Source organism: Ambystoma mexicanum, chromosome 1p, assembly GCF_040938575.1.
Source record: "Ambystoma mexicanum isolate Mex_15411 chromosome 1p, UKY_AmexF1_1, whole genome shotgun sequence".
Taxonomy (NCBI): domain Eukaryota; kingdom Metazoa; phylum Chordata; class Amphibia; order Caudata; family Ambystomatidae; genus Ambystoma; species Ambystoma mexicanum.
In genome coordinates, this window is record NC_090921.1 from 967,906,745 (window position 1) to 967,927,086 (window position 20,342).

General features: G+C 46.9%; 1 protein-coding gene across 1 annotated transcript in view; it reads left to right on the plus strand.

The window, feature by feature from the left end:
• LOC138582452 (uncharacterized) overlaps positions 1 to 20,342 on the plus strand; it is a 1,938,885-nt gene that overhangs the window by 1,293,734 nt on the left and 624,809 nt on the right. Inside the window, exon 7 of the mRNA XM_069653763.1 lies at positions 18,689 to 18,813. Within this exon, the coding sequence (XP_069509864.1) occupies positions 18,689 to 18,813 (125 nt within the window). The remainder of the gene's footprint in view (positions 1 to 18,688; positions 18,814 to 20,342) is intronic.

Sequence of the window (20,342 nt, forward strand, 5' to 3'; positions counted from 1 at the left end):
GGGCTGTGACTGCTTGCATTAAAGCGGCCACTGGGTCCCCGGCAGAAGTATCCATCTGGACGACCAAAAGGCTTCACAGTCTGTTGTGATCTTGATGGTCGTGTAGATGAAGATACCTCCGTCCCCAAGTACCACACTGGTAAGAATAATATCACTACCAATGCAATTCTTGAGGCCACAGGTGTGGAGTGCCGTCAAGCTGGAACCAGGAACACCGGAAGGACCCCCTGACCGCTGTAAGGCAATAAATGATTAGGGCAGACAGTCGCAATGATCACAATGCAATATGGTGGAAGAAGCTAAAGGGCTTACCCAAATGTGCTGGTCAGGATGCCTCAAAGGGTTAAGGGAACAGAAGGGTCCTTGTGGGCACTCTTGATGGAATACACCTGTAGGTCAGGTAGCCAGTGGATGATCCGTAAACAATCCGTTAACAGTCCAGGGTCGAAAGCCAAGAAAACAATAACCAAGGTCCAATATCCAAAGTTCAAAAAGTTTGTGCAAAGCCAAAGGTCGTGAAGTCTGAAGATTAAAGTTCGCCTGAGCCTGAGGAAGAGACCAAAAGCAATCCGTGAAACGTTCCGTGGTCAAAGAAATCCGAATTCTAAGCGAGATCCAAAAACGTTGTGCAGCACTCCGAAAAGCAGCTGTGAAGCGTTTGTTCCGCATTTCCCCTGTCCTTTTGACTGTGTTGAATTAATCACTTGATACAGTCACGAGGGAAACGCGGGTCCACGTCATGTGACCCTCGACGCTGCACTGGGAGTCTGCCGGGGATTGGCCGTCTGTTGCTGGCGTTTGGTCACCTAATCGGAAGCACTTTGTGCGCTGGATTGTAGTCCCGTGGACGGGTGCCGTCTTGGAGAGAAGCGCCATGGCTGATTCCAATGTAGGAAAGGTCATAGCCGTCCTTGGTAATTCAGTTGCTGAGTGCGATGAATGTTATGGGGTACACGCCGTATGAAGCGTGCATGGTTAGGGGTGGTGGACGTGAATCTGGAAGGTTGTCTAGCAATGGTATGGCAGGGAGGAGGCGTGACAGAAACGAGGAGAGCACAACTCTTTCTCGTAACAGTACTAAGTAAGAATAAGTACTAAGTAAGAGTACAGGCACCCAACTGGAACATATACAGTTGTTAATCACAACTGAAAGACTAAAAAGACATGGGGAAGAGGATTGGCCCCTTGGCACCTTGAGCTAAAATAAAGGCTAAAGAGTGAATTTGTCCTGGATCAACTCAAAAAAGAAACCACCAAAATCTCCTTGAAGGGAACGTAATTAATATTTTATTTTGGAGCACTTTATTCCAACTCGACTGACAAGAGTTTGGTTAGCTGAGGACATCAGGAACGACATATTCTTTGTTGTTGATTATCTAAAGACTATCCTTGCATGGGTTTTTGGTGAACTATTAGTGTTAGGAACCGCTATAGGTTTTGGACATGACTGTGACAGTTGATTTGGACTTCCTGATAATTTCCTTGCTATTCCTTGAGGCAGGGAAACCCCTCATAGCACTAGGGATAGGGAGGCTGCCTCCCCTCTTTTTGTGTTGAATGAAGAAAGACTTGTTAAGATGCAACCACTGTGTCCGAGCCATTTTTACAACCTCTCTCAAAGAACCATGGGGATTTGACCCCTGAATTCATACGGGCTAACTAGCTTCAGCTAATCCTCCACTTTGTTAACAACACATACCCATTGGAGGGCAACAAATCTTTTGTGAAAATACAATCTGTTCATCATATATTTTGAGTCAAGCCTTGAGAACGACCCTAAGGGTCGAAACACGTGTCGGCTGTCTAGTAACCAATAAATTGGGATTTGAAACCAGATTCACTTGTCCTTTGAACTTTTAACAAGAATTTTGGGGATCTGCGCACTGAACCTATACTTCCATCATTAACTTTACCTTCACAGAAGCCTGTGGTCTTTTCAGGGTTGTTTGTCAGCTCTATCATATTGAGTGGTTTAGTCTTACAATAAAAAATATTAGCACTGCCTGGAGAAAGTGAGGGGGAACTTGATTTGGGGAAAGAGGGAGGGTTTACTGAGGTGGTGGGATAACACACTCTCTGGGAATGCTTGTCCCTAATCCCATAAGGGACTTCGTCTCCATGTGATCCTCCCCCGATGCACCACCCCCAGGGGGACTATTGTACTGTGGGAGCACTGCCCTGGCCCCATGGGAAAAGTCTCCCCATAGGGGAGAAGGGATGACATCCTCAGATTTGTCACAAAAGATATTCACATTGAGTGAAGAGAAAGAGAATGATTACTGGCACGCTCATACTCGTCCCAGTCCTGATAAGATATTTGCATTGAGTGACGAGAAGTAGAATAGCACTTTCATTCTCATCCCAGTCAGAATAAAGCATCAAGAGTGAGAGATGGAAACGATAATGCTTACTGGAATGTTCATACTCATCCCCGTCAAGTTAAGAAACTAATGTGGAATGATAATCCTTACTGGAAGGTTTATAATCCAGGAGATCAAGGGAACAATCTTGAGATATTACTGAATAGGACATACTGTGAGAGAGACCAGCCAAGAGAACAGATTGAAATAGGAAACAATGGCCAGGGCCAAAGTGGAAAAAAAAGTCTGCGAAGTGAAGAAAAAACACTCAGGAAGTCAAAGGATAATCATAAATACAAGTAGAGTAAGAGAAGGGAAATATGTGAGGAGTCAGAAATTAGGGGCAGACACAAAGTGGTAGCGTTTTCAACATCAGACATCTTTATAAATAAAATAAAAGGGGTTAGACAAAGACTTCTGTGTCCCTATCGTAAAGAGAGTTTCCCTACTGAGGAAACTAAAACTAAAGATCAATCTGTGTCTTGTAGTCAAATTTAGGAAAACTGTCCTTGTGTCCAAAATTGTATCTGGCCTTCACACTAGAAATGAAACAATTAAGAAGTGTAAAGAATAAAGTCTCTGATCTAGGTTTAGCCAAACAGCGTTCTACTGTGAAGCAAAGAGAAACAAAAATGTTTCCTCTAAGGACACGTCCTTGGATCTAGAGGTTGATTCCCTTCGCCTGGATTATTTCAAAAAGGGTTGTGAACGTGTCTTTTCCAAACAATGTTCTCTTTCGTACAGCAAACACTCCAAAGATGGCAAAATGTCTCTTTCACAAAATCTCTTTCCAAGGATGGCATAAGTGTCTCTTCTATATAACAACTCGATAAGGATAACTTCCTGGTATACTCTCATGCCAGTAATTCTTCAGACGATTCTTTAGATCCCCTGGTATACTCTCCTGCCAGGTATCTATTCACAATGTCCTTCTCTTTCGTATACTTTACAAGGATTACCTGGTGTACTCCCCTGCCAGGAATCCCCCTCTGGGATTTATAGATCCCCTGGTATACTCTCCTGGCAGGTATCCTTTCCCGAAAGGCTCAATGCTTGATGTACTTCTTTTACCGTACTTCTAGGTAGGGGTAAATATGGATCCCTCCCCTCCTTAGATTAGCTGCCACCACCACCATCAACTTGGTGAAGACCCTTGGGGCAGAGATCAGCCCAAAAGGCAGTACTCTAAACAGATAATGACAACTGACATTTCAGGTACTTTCTGTGCTTGGGATGTATAGGCATATGAAACTAGGCATCCTGAAGATCGCGGGACACCATCCGGTCTTGGAGCTGAAGGAAGATCTGCAAAAGAGTAACCATCTGGAATCTGTCCTTTATGAGGAACCTGTTCAAGCATCTCAGGTCCAAGATGCATCACAGTGCCCTGTCTTTCTTGGGAACCAGAAAATACCAACCTTGGTATTGCTCCATTACAGGTGCCCTTTCTACGGCACCTTTCTCCAGCAGAGAAAGAATCTCAGAGCCCGTTCTCCCGAACAGGCTCTGGAACATCTCAACAGCACCTGCCACTCTCTCCATAAACTCGGCTTCTCCCTCAACTTCAAGATGTCCCAGGCGAAACCTTCCCAAAAGCAGCAATCCATTGGAGTGGTCCTGTACTCTTCTTCTGGGAAGGCTTTGCCTCCCTATTTGAGGTCTCATGACACGTGCTTCCTGAGCCATTTCCAACTTGGCTTTCAGGTAAGCACGCCACTGCTGGTGCCCAAGGCACTTTTAAAAATAATGGTGTGCCTCCCATTTCACCCAATGCGACCCTGGTGGTCTGCTATGCTCCCTCTCCAGCTTCCCCTTCCAGGCCCGCCTCCCGCACCCTCCCCGGCCCCTATTGGTCAATTTTCCCTTGTTGTGCTTGTAGGCCTAACCCCGGTGCAGACTCGCTTCCTGAGCCATTTCCAACTTGGCTTGCAGGTAAGCGCGCCGCTGATGGTGCCCATGGCACTTTGAAAAATAATTGTGTGCCTCCATTTCACCCAATGCAACCCTCAAGGTCCGCTATGCTCCTTCTCTAGCTTCCCCTTCGAGGCCCGCCTCCTGCGCCCTCCCCTCTAACCCCTATTGGTATACGTTCCCTTGTTGTGCTTGTGGGCCTAACCCCGGTGCAGGCACGCTTCCTATGCCATTTCCAACTTGGCTTGCAGGTAAGCGCGCCGCTGCTGGTGCCCATGGTGCTTTTAAAAATAATGTTGCGCCTCCATTTCACCCAATGCGACCCTCGAGGTCTGCTATGCTCCCTCTCCAGCTTCACCTTCCAGGCCCGCCTCCCGCGCATTCCCCTGGCCCCTATTGGTCTGCTCCTCCTTATCCTGGACCTGACCTAGGCAGCCCTCTGCCCGGCAGCCCCTGCAGCTAAGGGCCCCAAGGCAAATGCCAGCTCCAACAGAGGCGGCTCCATATCGTGTCTGCTCAGCAAGGGAACCCAGTGAAGCCAGCCGTCAACCAGCAGCAACTACTAAAGTAAGTGTGGCTTGGGTGGGGAGTAGAGCAATCACTCTGCTCCAGAAAGCCTTGCCACTCTACATTATCTTACCTCAAAACCTAAATTTGCATGCAAATGTCACCTGCATCACTCTCTTAGGGAATTCTCAACACTAGCCATCGCCTATTACAAACTCACTCTTAGGTATATTTATATCAAACCATCTGTGTCTCCCTATACTAAACCTGCAGCATTATGAAAACCTAAGCCTTCTCCCACTACACTAGACTCTCAATTCTAGGCGTAGCTACCATCTCCATATATGGTTAATTCCATTCTCCAGCATTGGATCTTTCATGGATTCACATGCTTAGAATATTCCCCGTCGTCAGACTGGGAACCCTCGGTACACATATATAGTCGTTTCCTATAGGAAAAACTTCTGACACTTTTGTGTCCTATCCACATCTACGTCCTCTCCGGGGCCGTCCACGCATGCCCGTAGGACGTAATGGTATAAAAGCCCCGCCCCCGCGGGTCCCGTCAGATTTCAACCGTCTCCAAAGATAGTGGGATCTCCTCGTGTAGTTTCTACTTCTAGGACGCCTGTCAGTTTTTTTTGTCTTACCAGAATGTCAGGAAAACCTCTCTTTCGCCCGTGCGCCACGTGCGGATTGAAGAAGGTTTACGAGGGGGACGGCCATCTCGATTGTATTTATTGCCTCTACCCTCACCATTCGGCAGACCAGTGTGAAATATGTAAAGGTTTTCCCCAAAAAACTCTGAAAGATCGGAGTCGGAGGCTGGTTTCGTGGTTAAATGACGGGGCGGGAGCATACCCTCAGTCGGAGGTTGGCTCCGTGCGCAGCGTGGCCTCTACGAAAACATCGGGAGCCCCGCGCCGTTCAACCTCGTTGGAACCACCGGCGAAGAAGACTCGACTGGTGGAAAAGGATCCACGAAGTCACTCTTCCAAGGACTCTTCAAAAGAATCTTCAAAAAAGACATCATCATCATCGTCGAAGAAACAGGGAAAGGAAAGGCCAAAATCCTCCTCGGGCGATCCTCTTAGATCTGCCACGAGTAGAGAATCGGATAAACGCAGGGAGAGCGCCGTTAAGGCGGGACCGCCTAAGCCACCTGCAGGCCCACCGTCGTCGACGACGAACCAGTCAGTGTTCTCACTGCCTCTGACGCAGTTGGTCTCCCCCGTCGTCAACCCGACGACGACGACGGCGACGATGTCCTCGTCGACCGAAGTTCTGGCCTGGAGACCAGAAGTTTTTGATCTGGGGTTGCCGGACACGTTACTGCAGGAACAAGCAGTGTCGATTTCCTCGAAGGAAGACGACGGTTTCAGGATTGCGGGCCCGGAGGAACTTGGGCTACGAGCCAAGTCGCCATCAGGAGCAACCTGCTCTCAGGTGTTTACCAAACCTCCAATCTCTCAATCAGTCCTGTCCATGGAGGTCTTGTCCTCATTACACTCGCTGCTGAAATCGTTGGATGAAAGGCTTCCACCTGTGGCGTCGAGTCCCCCCGTCGACGAACCCGGCCCTTCACACCGTCCAACCAAAACGATCGGAGTTCCAGTGACTCCAGTAGTCCAGGAGGAGGGTGAGCTTTCGGACTCTTTATCTGACCATGGGTCAGCATCGGATATCTCCCTGTCTCCAGCTAGGGATCCATCCTGGGTTTCGGATGTCGAATTGGAAACACCAAAGAGCCCCACTCACCCGTCGCCACCTGACGATATTGGCGCTTTTCATTCAATGATGGAAAAGGAGTTTGGCCTGGTTCAGCAGGAGGAGAAAAAGGACTGTTTTCTATTCGACCATATGGGTAAGAATAGACGTTCAATATTCTCGATACCCATTTTAGATCATGTCTGGAAAGAGGGTGTTCAGACCATGCGTCACCCGTTTTCTGAACCGGCCGTCAAAGGCCGCATTGAAAAGAAATTTAAAGTGCCAGACTCTACCCCGAAGTGTCTTTCGTCCCAACCTACACCTGATTCAGTGGTGTCGGCAGCGGCGACGAGGAAAGCGAAGGCCCAACACAAGTGCTCTACCCCTCCAGATAAAGAGTAAAGGCTCCAGGACGTGTTTGGTAAGAATGTTCTCTCCGTGGGTGCTGCAACTGTGAAAGCAGCCAACTCTCTGGCTATTGTGGCCAGGTACGACAGGGAGATGTGGCACAGATTAGCCCCCATACTGGACCACCTTCCGGAGGAACATAGAAGAACAGCGATGTCTCTGGTACGAGAGGGCGAAGAGGCGTCGAATCATGCTATTAACATAGCGGTGGACCTGGCAGATTCGGGCTTTAAGCAGATAAACAACGGAGTTGTTCTAAAACGCCAGGCTTGGCTTAAGTGCACCAACTTCAGACCCGAGGTGCAGTATAAAGTATTGGACATGCCCTTCGAAGGTGACCTTCTTTTCGGAGAAAAGGTGGACGAGGCCTTGAAGGGCATGAAAGAGGACTCGGATACGGCACGTTCGTTGGGTGCTCTTCAGAGTGGTAAACACTTTCGATCCTTTCGTCCCTTTAGAGGGGCATCTGGCAACTCAAGATTTTCTACACCCAGGGATAGGTCCTTTGGCAGATCGGCATACCCTTCCCAAGGATATAGACGTACCTCTCAAAACTCAAGCCGGCGCAGAAACTTCCAGTCATCCAAGAGACGACCGACTTATTCGTCGTCGACGAACAAACAGAAAGACCAGCAATGACGGGATGCACACCGTTCTGGGAGGAAGAGTGTCAAGCTGCGTCAAAGAATGGGAAAACATCACAACAGATCAGTGGGTGTTGGACACAGTGAGGTACGGACATTCCCTACTATTCAAATGCAAACCTCCAAGATGTCCACCGGTACCCCTACCCCAACCTCATCTGAACATTTTGCTGCAGGAAGTAGCACTTATGTTACGAAAAGGTGCCATAGAGTTAGTCCCTGCATCGCAGAAAGGCCAAGGGGTATACTCACGGTGTTTTGTGGTAAAAAAGCCGAACGGAAAATGGCGTCCCATTCTCGACCTGCGCGACCTCAACAAGACCTTACAGAGCCAGAAATTCAAAATGCTCACGCTGCAGGAGGTTATCAGGTCCGTTCAAGTGGGGGATTTTTTGGCGTCTCTAGATCTACAGGACGCGTACTTCCACATTCCTATGTGTCAAAAACACAGGAAGTTTCTGAGGTTCATGGTAGGTCGGACACATTACCAATTCGCAGTGCTCCCGTTTGGTCTCAAATCCTCCCCAAGAACGTTGACAAAATGTTTGGCACCCGTGGCAGCCTGGCTGCGAAAGAAAGGGCATCATGTATACCCGTACCTCGACGACTGGCTTGTGAGAGGATCCTCCTCGGCGTCGACCAACGACAGCGTACAGACCACCTTACAGCTTCTGCAACGACTGGGGTTCGCAGTGAACTTCGAAAAGTCCTCTCTAAGGCCATCAAGGAACTTAAAGTTCTTGGGTGCTCAATTCGCAACCCAGGAAGGAATAGTGAAACCTTCCCTGGACAGAAGGTCAAAGATCAATCGACTGACGAGTCAACTACGCTTACATGGCACACTTTCAGTGAGGAAGTATGTGGCGATCCTAGGTTCCATGGCTTCTTGCATCCACTTAGTAGCCAACTGTCGTTTGTTCATGAGGCCTCTACAGGAATTCCTAGCGGACAGATGGAGGCAGGCCACGGGTCGGTGGTCAGACAGGATAACCGTCGACGACGACGGTATCATCCGAGCCCTCCAGTGGTGGAAAAGCGTTCACAACCTGGACAGGGGGGTTCCTCTACAAGAACCAGAATTTCAGAATACCATCATCACGGACGCATCCCTGACGGGCTGGGGAGCACACATGGACAACCACCAAACCCAGGGCAGATGGTCTCCGACCGAATCACGCCTGCATATCAATGTGCTGGAACTGAGGGCAGTGAGATGGGCCTTGAAATCATTCCTCCCACATATCAAAGGGTCGAGAGTGAGAGTGCTGACAGACAACACGACAGCCATGTTCTACTTGATAAAAAAAGGCGGCACGAGATCCAGGACCCTTTCTGTGGAGGCTCAAAAGGTATGGCATTGGGCTTTGAAACACAACATATCTATAGTGGCTCACCATCTCCCAGGAGTGAAGAACGTACAAGCGGATTCCCTGAGCAGGAGCATGGCTCAGATACACGAGTGGGAGATGGACACCATTCAGCTGCAGAAAATCTTCAAAAGGTGGGGTCACCCCTCAGTCGATCTCTTCGCAACGAAAGAAAACAAGAAATGCGAGCAGTTCGCGAGCAGATGGCCTCAGAAAGGATCCCTAGGGGAAGCGTTCTCATTTCCGTGGACAGACAAGTTCCTGTACGCCTTCCCTCCGTTTCCTTTTATACGGAGGACAATACAGTGGATTCGCAGATACAAATGCCGGGTCATTCTAGTGGCACCGTATTGGCCGAGACAACCGTGGTTTTCCGACCTACTACATCTGTTGTTGGAACAACCGATAACTTTTCAGAAAATTCCGAATCTTCTGTCCAGGGACAAGGGAACGGTGTGGCATCACAATCCGGACAGCCTCAACCTGACGGCCTGGCTCCTGACTTTTCGGAATTTGGCAGTTTGAAAGTTTCGTCGGATTGCCGGAGAATTCTACAGGCGGCTAGGACTCCTTCCACTAACAAGTCATAGATGTGCAAGTGGCGAAGGTTCTGTATGTGGTGTCAAACGCAGCACGAAATACGGCCTTTGGAGGTAACTCCAGAACAAATTTTGCCGTATCTTCTTCACCTAGCAGAGAGTGGGCTATCCTCGTCATCCATCAAGGTGCACCTGGCGGCCATCTCAAGGTTCACGAGGAGGAGACATTCCTCACCGTTATTCAGCGACAGGCTGGTGAAACATTTTATGAGGGGTCTCTTTAGAACCTTTCCCCCTACGAAGCGGTTCCCACCATCGTGGAGTCTAAATGTGGTGCTGGCAGCCTTAATGAAGCCTCCTTTCGAACCAATGTCCTCTTCATCCATGCAGTTCCTATTGTGGAAGCTGGCTTTCTTAATTGCCATTACGTCAGCTAGAAGAGTGTCGGAATTACAGGCATTAGTCATAGACCCTCCATATATGAGATTCTTTAAGGACATAGTGATACTATCAACTAATCCTACTTTCATCCCGAAAGTGCCGACGGTCTATCACAAACATTCGACCATTGTTCTCACTACTTTCTTTGCGACCCCGTCGTCGACGGCGGAGAAGGCTCTTCATACTCTTGATGTGAAAAGAGCGGTAAAGTTTTATCTGCAAAGAACGCAAGAACTCAGAACTACCAGACAGCTGTTCATCGCATATGGTCCGGCGACGAGAGGAAGGGCAATTTCCAAGCAAGGACTGGCTTGATGGGTCTCTTCGGCGATTGCTTTTAGTCACTCCAAGGCCGGGAGACCCCTACAAGGGCACCCTAGAGCCCACTCCACGAAATCGACAGCCTCCTCCGCGGCGCTATGGGCAGGAATTCCTTTGACAGACATCTGCCAAGCGGCGGCATGGTCAGTCCCACACACGTTCACACGCCATTACTGCCTGGACAGGCAGCATGCGGATGAAGTACAGATGGGAAGGGCAGTGCTGCGCCATCTTTTTCAATGAGGTAAGCCAAATATGGTGAAACTGTTGTCTCTTACCTTGCCTATGTTGGTTTTTTCCTTCATGTATCGGTTTTTTAAGTATATATATTTATATATATAGGTATATATGTATGTATTATGAATATGTTTATATCAAAAAAAAAAATAGGTTGCTGCTTACGTGCATATAGATATATATTTGAACTGGGAGTGGTTTTTTGTGATGTATGTTGGATTGCATTCTCACCTCCTTCTTCTAGGATACTGCTATACAATCTATTCTAAGCATGTGAATCCATGAAAGATCCAATGCTGGAGAAGGGAGTAGTTTCTTACCTGTAACTCCATTTCTCCAGCGTTGGTATCTTTCATGGATTCACATGCGCCCACCAGCCTCCCCAAAATGCAATGTGCAAAATATGTGCATAAACAGGTTCCCCCTTTCTACTTTGGAGGGGCCGAAATCTGACGGGACCCGCGGGGGTGGGGCTTTTATACCATTACGTCCTACGGGGCATGCGTGGACGGCCCCGGAGAGGACGTAGATGTGGATAGAACACAAAAGTGTCAGAAGTTTTTCCTATAGGAAACGACTATATATGTGTACCGAGGGTTCCCAGTCTGACGACGGGGAATATTCTAAGCATGTGAATCCATGAAAGATACCAACGCTGGAGAAATGGAGTTACAGGTAAGAAACTACTCCCTTAGCCTGCGTCGCATTCGGCGAACTGTGAATATTAGCATGTGCCACACTTAGATTTGTGAACACTCGCCTGCATCGCATTCATCCAGAACTGTGAATATTGGAATGTACCACACTTAGCATCTTATTCAGCTAGAACTGTGAGCATGTGCCACACTTAGATAGATTTGTGAACACTAGCCTGCATCGCTTTCAGCCATAATTGTCAATATTGCCATGCGCCACACTTGGGATAGATTTTGAAATATTAGCATGTGCCACACTTAGATAGATTTGTGAACACTAGCCTGCACTGCATTCAGCCAGAACTGTGAATATTTGTGAAACTTAAACTGCTCTACAAAACTTAGGCCTCTCTCCCACTATACAGGATTCTCAAATCTAGGTGTGTTGTCTCTGGTAATCTTGTACCCAAACTGCATTGTTAGATTTAGGCCTCTTTCCCACTATACAGGATACTCAAATCTTGGTGTGTTGTCTCTGTTAATCTTGTACCCAAACTGTACTGTGAAACTTAAAATGCATTATTGAAACTTAGGTCTCTCTCCCACTGTACAGAATGCTCCAATCTAGGTGTGTTGTCTCTGGTAAACTTTTACCCAAACTGCACTGTGGCGCCTAAAATGCATTGTGAAGCTTAGGCCTCTCTCCCACTATACAGGACACTCAAGTCTAGGTGGGTTCTCTCTGGTAATGTTGTACCCAAGCTGCGCTGTAAGATTTGGGACTCTCTCCCACTATACGCTGGTATTCAACTGCATTGTGAAACTTAGGAGTGTCCACCACTATACAGGGTTTTCAAGTCTAAGTACAGCTGCCATCTCGGCCTGTTATATTGTGAAACCTATTGTGACGTGGAAACTGGACCTCCCTCCAACTACACATGAAATCCCAAATGTAGCTTTAGTCTCCTTCTCAGCCTATTACATAGTGAAACCTCCAGCTGAATAAGTCAAAAAACTCCTTCACACATTGGCAGTGCCACTATAGAAAGAAAGCATTCTGTAGTAGTTATTACAGTAAATATTTTTGCTTTTAAAATAACATGGTAGCCCTTAGTAGAGACACGTTTTTTGGCAATTGCTATGCCTTTTTCAATCAGGGCTGTTACAAAATACATTGGTAGTTTTGTGGTTTCAACCATTAGAACATAAACAAAGTATAGCAACCAGCACATTTCTCATGAACATTGGGATCATTGGTAAGTCATAAATAAAACAATAAAAGGAAACAACATTCACAAAATAATGATTTAAAATTTGCAAAGTCATTAATTACCACAGAGAATGGGAGGGGGAGTGGGGTGGATGTTTAGCAAATGAGAAAGAGTGAAAAAAAATGGAAAAGGGGAAAAAAAAGGGAAATACCAAATTGGTATATAGTGTCATACATTTCAGAGTAAGCAGGTTTCTTTCCAGTATCTGCTTATATTTTTGATTAGTGTCGCGGTCATGCAGGTAAGTTGCTCCAGCCGAATAACCTCCAAGACCACGATACGTGTACACACCACTAGCGTGGACACAGGCCGCAGGCACGGCCATGCAACCATGCACCGTAGGATACTGCTACGGCTAAGCACATCCAAGCGGTCTAGCAACACACTTAGCCGTCCAGACTGAAACACCTAACTTACCTCAACACCTCTGCCACTAGCATACAGCAACTACCATCCAAAAGGAACTCTATATAGCTGGCCACACATTGACTCTCCATACAATAGCATTTCTATCGCAATCCACCAACAGTGCCCACCCATGTGCCTGACCTCTCTTTGGGCTGCTTAGTCGAGCCTAGCCAGCCACCTAATTCCTAGATCGGCAAAATGCACACACACTTCTCCTAAACTAAACCCCTTAGAATTCTTCATCACACCGACTACGGTCACCAAGGGCGTTCCTGCTAGAAAAGCTTTTTGAGGCCACACAAGTGGAGAAAGAGCGCTATATAAATAACCAAATTCAATACAATACAATACAGTATCTTGCAGATGGTGACGAAATTTCAGAACGCCTAACATCTAACAGCATTCTACTTTCTGAGGTTGCTGTGCCTCATGGCATCCTGCATTCTTCTGGTGCCAGAAGCCCGCCTAAGAATGAGATCTCTCAAGTGAGCCATACGATCCCAATGGCCACAATTATCAAGCAGGATGACGGACCTTCTTCAGGTGCCAAGCAAGGTCACACAGGATCTCCTGTGGTGGGCCTGTGAGGAGAATGTGATGATAGGGTAACCGTTTTGCCAACCCTGGCTGGAGATAATAGTAGTCGCAGATTCTTCCCTCATGGGATATGGAGCTCACCTGAGAGATCTCACGATCAGCCGTCTTTGGTCTCCATCCGAATCCAGACTACAAATAAACCTTTTGGAGCTGAGGGCAATCAGACTGGCTCTTATGGCCTTTTTGCCATTCATACAGGGGAAGAACATCCAGATAATGACGGACAACACAGTGGCCATGCACTGCCTCAACAAAAGAGGAGGTTTAGGGTCACTACCACTGGGCATGGCAGCAACGCAGCTCTGGTTTTGGGTGCTACAAAACAGGATTTCCCTGTTGGCTGTTCACCTAGCCTAAGAAGAGAATATGATGGTCAACTATCTAAGCAGACAGAGCACAGTCTCCCATGAGTGGAAGTTAGCTCAGAAACTCCTTCGAGAGATCTTCACCACCCTTTGGGGAACCCCTCAAGTCGATCTGTTCATGTCCAGTATCAACAGAAAATGCAACCTGTTCTGCTCCAGGGAATTTCCACAGAGAGGTTCTCTTGGGAATGCCTCGTAGTGGACTGGGAATTTCCACTCCTGCATGCGTTCCCACCAGTCTCTGCCATTTCTCATGCCATCAGGAAGTTGCAGATGTTCGGGAAGTCCATGATCCTGATTGCTGAAGATTGGGCCAGGAGGATGTGGTACCTGGAGCTTCTAGACATGTCCATCTGCCCTTCATTCTGTCTTCCCCAGAGAGTGGACTTACTCTCACAAGAGGGAGACCTTCTTCCTCATCCAGAAATCAGAACTCTGAACCTTCAGCCTTGTTCCTGAGAGTTTAAGATGCAAAGATAGGGACCTTCCAGAAGACGAGATGGAGGTGTTGCTTTCGGCCAGAAGACCAGCATCAAAAGCACTATACTGCTGCTGTTGGAACACGTCTTGCAGCTGATGTAGAGATAAAGCTATTGATTCTTTCACTTGCAATATTGTGGCAGTGCTTTCTTTTTTTCTGCAATTAGCCCACCTTGGTCTGCAGGTGGCTACTGCCAAGGGTTACCTGACATTGTTATCCATCTTTAAACGCAAACCAGGCTCTTATTTTAAAATTCCCATAGTCATTCAGTTCCTCAAGGGACTGACAAATATTTTCCCATCATTCCCTTTCATAGTCCTCGCTTGGGATCTAAACTCGGTACTAACAGTTTTGATGGGAGCTCCATTTGATCATCTCCATTCCTGTCCACTCAGGTTATTAACCTTCAAGACCATATTTCTGGTAGCCACCACTTCTGCTCAAAGAGTGAGTGAGCTACAAGTATTATCATGTAAACATTGTTTCACTATATTTTCAAAGGAGAAGGTAGTCCTGAGGGGTCGCCCCTCCTTCCTTTCTAAGGTGGTGTCCCAATTTCATCTGACAGAAAAAATTACCTTGCCATCATTTTACCCACCTCCTCATCCTTCTAAGAAGGAAGAGATGTTACATAGACTTTACCCAAAAAGGGCTGTAGGTTTTTATATTTCCAGATGGCAAATGTCAGTCAAGATGATCAACTCTTTCTGGGTTATACTGGACACAGGCAAGGTCAGGCTGTAACGAAACAAACTTTGTCACTCTGGATCATTCTGTGTATTTCAAAATGTTATACTTTAGCTGGGAAGGATGTCTCTGAGTGGCAACCAATTTGGCTCTGCAAAGAAGTGTTCCAGTGCAGGACATTTGTAATGCTGCAACTTAGTCTTCGATACATACCTTTTCAAAACATTAATGTCTGGGCACCTTGTCGGGTCTGGATGCTAGGTCTGGGATAGCTGTTTTACAAAATGTTAACCAGTAAGAAAATCCACCCGTCCCACCTCCTTCTAAAAAACTGCTGTGGGAGTCTATCAAAGATGAGAAATCTGTGGGAGGACACAATCCATTAGAAGAAAAAATGACTGGCCCTGTGTCATTCCAATCGCGCAATGCTGGGAAGTGGAAAGAGAGAAGTGCAGGTAACTCAATAAGTGCAGCCAGCGGGGGTGGCTCATAGGTGCAGAAAAAGGGAGTGTAGAGTTGCAGATACAGACCACAAGTGCTGGGGGAGTCCGGAGGCAGTGCAAGGGCAACTGGACATGCAGGAGCCTGGGCCCGAGTTCAGAGGGTAACCAGGTGACCAGTGCATGGAGCAGTTGGGACATCAGCAGGGGAGAGGAAGATAGAACGTGGAAGCAAAAAATAAAAAGAAGGTGTTGAGTTACTTCTGGAACTGGAGGTGGTTCTGCTCAAGTTTGAGAGAGGCAGGGAGGCTGTTCCAGAGGGAAACCTTAGCCGAAGAGAGAGATCTGCCCCCAACTCTCTGCTTGGAAAAGCGGCTGACCCTCAGAGTGTTGGAAGTGGGTGAGCAGAGAGCTCAAGAAGGGAGATGTTTAGGAAGAGAGAGTTGGAGGTAGTGGGGTCTCAGGTCACAGAAAGCCTTGTGGATGTTGCAAAGGGTCTTGAACTTGATCCTTGCCTCCACAGGGAGCCAGTGAAGAGATTTCAGAGCTGGAGAGATATGATCCCTGGGCTTGCAGTCCTGTTCTGGATAAATTAAAGAGATTGGAGAGTAGAGGCAGGCAGATTTAAAAAGAGGCTGTTGCAGTAGTACAACCTAGAGAGTAGAGGACCAGAGCTCTGGAGACAGTGAGTGTCTGGGGGAAAGTGAGGAAAGGAGGAATACCTCTGAGGAGGTGCAGCTGATAGTTTGATTTCTTAGTATGTGGTGGAGTACTATAACCTCTTCTCAAATTGAACATTAATGGCTGTGCACACTGTGACAAGTCTCATGATGTCATCCCTGCTCCCTTGGGGGCAGACCATTTCCATAAGGCCAGGGAGGTGAGGCTGCTACCCAATAGTCCCACTGGGGTGGTACGTAGTGGGTGGATCTCATGGGGAGGGATTCCGCCTCTGGGAGACAGGAGGACATCAGGAGTCAACGCGGTACAACACACTTTCACCCACCTTTCTTTACTCTTCTCCTTTGCCTTCCTCTATGAATCTGTTATAGCAGTGAAATTACTACTAGGACAAGGAAGAGTAGGGCTGACTCCACTGAGCTGTCCTCTCAAAGTACTGAAACAACGAAGATCACAACTAACTCCACTGAGTCATCCCCTCAAAGTACTGTGACAAAGAAGATACACAGAGTCCTAACCGACCTGTCAGAAAACCACCATGAATGGTCTAGTTATCCAGTCACAAATAGATTAAAGTTGTCAGTCCCTCGTTGGAGGCACAACGAGCAGCAGAGGTTCTTCCACGCACCAGGAAGAGCTTAGACAACAGCTGTTGACCGTGGTGAAACACAGAGAATTCCAGAGTACCTACTTGCTTTGCCGAAGTGCACCGTGCCGAGAACAAACAGGACAGAATGCCCGGGTGCAGGAAAGAGCGGCACGAAACGTGTGTGACAAGGTATGAGCTGCGCGGCTCCACAGGAGAAAGGCATAGCCACGTAAACCAGTGCAAGAATAGGAAACAGCTGAGAAGAGCGGCAGGAAGACTTACAGAGACCCAAGAAGGATGTGAAAGACCAGGAGCCCTGAGAGAAGCTATGGGGGCTGCCCAGGGACTTCTGGGACACTTGAGAAACCATTGTAAAGGGGTCTGAGACCCACAGACAAGAAGTCAGTACAAGGGGTTCTGGGACCTGTATATGAGAAGCAGAAGAAGTGGTCTGGGACCCACATTTGAGAAAGGAAGACCCTGGCAGGAGAGTACACCAGGGAGGGCTGTCCAGTGAACTGCCATTAGAAGGCTAAGAGAGACCTAGGGAAGGGAGACATCCCCCCAAAAACAGTGAACTATCAAAGCAAGCCTGAGAAAGGCATGGGGAAGGGAGGCATTCCCGCATCCATAGTGAATCGCCAAGAGGAGCCTGAAAAAGGCCTGGGGATGGTAGACATTCCCCCAACCACAGTAGACTGTCAAGAGAAGTCTGAGAAATGCCTAAATAATGGAAACATTCCCCCTACTTTGAAAACCATACTGTCCAGAAGAAGTGAGTCATTCTTCTGGACCCTGAAGAGACAGATCCATTTTAGTTTTGTTAAAAGTGTGAGGGTTAGAAGCAGGATTTTGACATAGGACGTTGGACTTTTTAGTTACAGACATTCTGACATTTCCTAAGTTTTATTTGAGGCAGGGAAACCCATCTTACAGTTGGGGTTAAATAGGTTTGTTTCTTTTATTTGGTACAAAATAAATCTTTGCCCAAAAGCATGCCTCCTGTCTGTCAGTCTCCTCCTTCCACACCCTCACAACACTTATCTTAATGGTTCAATTGGGATAAAGCAAAGTATTCCAGTATCACATAGTTACTCTCCTAATTCTATTATTGACCTATTGCACAATCTGCAATGAACATTTTAAACAAATATTTGTTTCACCTGGCATTATTTTCATGACAGCAAAATCAACACTCTAGGCCATAATTACACATCATGGAAATGAACACCACCCTCACCCAAGCAGAAAATGAGCAGCATGTGGTTCACTGCAGAGAGATTCTTACCTGCTCATTTTGAATACAGAGATTTATCAGGAAATCGTGGGTAGATTAATTGGCAAATTCCACAGACCCCTCCTGTGTCCTTCACAATGGTAATTGGATATCTTCCAATTGACAGGGCAGCAGGTGGCTGTGTCTTTGGAGGGTTAGTTGATTAAAGAAGACCCTGTTAACTATTTTGCCCTGTAGCTTCCGCTCAGGAAAGTGAGGGTGTATAAGTCCTCTTCTAGAGCCCTACTCATTAAAGCGGGGACATATGTCCCCATATCATCTCTGGTTCCTACTCCCCCTCCCCCCTCCACTCCCACTACACCCGAGTGTCATTTGAGAATGTCAGGAAGGAAATATATGAAACAAAGGGAATCTTGGTAAAGATAAGATGTGTTCTGTATTCAAATAAAATTCTCAATATTTGCATACCTGACTGGCTGATCTATTCAAAAACTTCCTTTAGCTGAAGGGAGTCCTTGAAGTCATGGTTGGGCAGTAATGCTGTGCTGAATTTTAAAAACAAGCATTGGCAAGGCCAATTTGCAAAGCCAAGACAAGTGGCGTTGCCAATGATTGTTAGAAGCGCATCCTACATGCAGGGTTGTCATGATACCACTTTGTACTTGTGTGTGATCTTTTACAATTATAGGGCATGCTTTATCAACATCAGTCTATCATCCACTCTGTTTTGAAAGTTGACTTTTGTTGTACTCACATTGTGAAATTTGATATGCCACGTAGTGTTTACTATCTGTGTGAGCAACACACCTCCCTTGGACAGTGGTTGTACATGATATCTTCTGATTGTCCCAGATGCTGCAGGATCCCTCTCTGGTTGGCCTGTATGATGCCATTGTGACCCATGCCGATAGTGGAGCAGTGAAATTCTTCTCCAGATGTGGCTTCTCGGATGATGTTCTGCTCAACAGCAAGTTCAGGTACGTCCTAACTTTTTTCATCTGTGATACTCACCTGTGTATATGTAACTCGAAAGCTAGTTCAGTGAATTAAGCACATGCTTCAGAGACCTGTCAGAAACCTGCAATCTTCGAGACAACCAAGCACTTCAGCCTTCTGAGGTCACTACAATGAGCACCATTATATTGAGTAGTAATAGCACCTATGTCACACAGTAATTATCGAATGACAAATAGGCCGGAGAAGAGAATCAAATTATCATAGGATTGCATTAACAAATGTGCACAGGTTTGGTCAAAATGAACAGATAATGCCTAAATTTAACTCAAAGTTGTCGGGGTGGATCTTCTCTTTGTTGGGGTAGTTCTGTGAGAAAAAGTATCTAACAAAGTGTCTCTTCTGAAAGAAAAATGTAACAAAGTTTCTGGCAGTGCTTTTTATGTGCAGGGCTGGATATCCCCGATAATACCAGCCAATACGCCTGAGTTCACAGACCCTGGTTGTAAGGTTTTTAGGCACCTTATTTTTCACCTTTCTTGGGGTCTCTCCTCTTCTTCTTAGTCTCAGGTTAAAGGGCTCCCAAACTCTGTTTCGCGCAGTTCTCAAAGTCTTTTCTCCTTGGCCCTTAGGGACGTGCTTGGTGCCTGTGATTGCATTCTATTCAAATTGTGAGAGGTGGGCTTTCTAAGATGGATTGGAGCAAGAGAACAATTGGAGGCTGTGACCAGGTTCTCACCAGATTATCCCTTCCATCCTCCCTCCCTCCCTGCTCCCTCCCTACTAGCATCTTGCTCCTACAGCCACCTGCTCCTATCCCTCTCTCTTCCCTGGCATCTCACCTCCGGTTTCACTTCCACAAGGTTTTGTCCTTTTTTTGGCTATCTTTCTAGAGGTAGCACATTTTGTCTTCGTATCTACTATGTTTTCCTTATCAGAATTCTCTTCTACACCTTCTGTACTACCTTCTACCCTTAGTCTTAATTTCTACCTCTTCACTACCTTCTTCCTGAAGGTTATACAAGATTTTCCCATCACGTCCTTATGACAACCCCTCTTTCTGTTCCCCGAGGTTTCTCCCTCCTTCACTTCCTTCGGCACTTCCTCTACACACTCTGCTTCAGTTGCCTTTATTTCCTGTCCTCTACTTCTTTTTTTCTTTTAAAGTTTTATTTAAGTTTACTTGGTGACAACAAAAAAAACAATTGCATCTCTGGGGGGGGTCTCGGGTATACAATAATATTTCATCCGCATGTAGGGGTGTTATCGTTGGAGGGCCACCCAGCCGTGGACCACAACTACTGTGCCAATGTTGTACAAGGTCTGCCAGTGGTTTAATTATCTGCGCGAACAATAGCCGGGACAATGGGCACCCTTGCCTCGTGCCACCCGCCAATCTAATGCCCTCAGATAGAATGCCATTCGTGTTGACCCTGGCTATTGGTGCTGTATATAAAAGGTGTACTCACAATATAAATCTGGGGCTGAACCCTGAATTTTCCAGCATTTGAAACAGAAATGGCCAGTACACGGTGTTGAATACTTTTTGGAT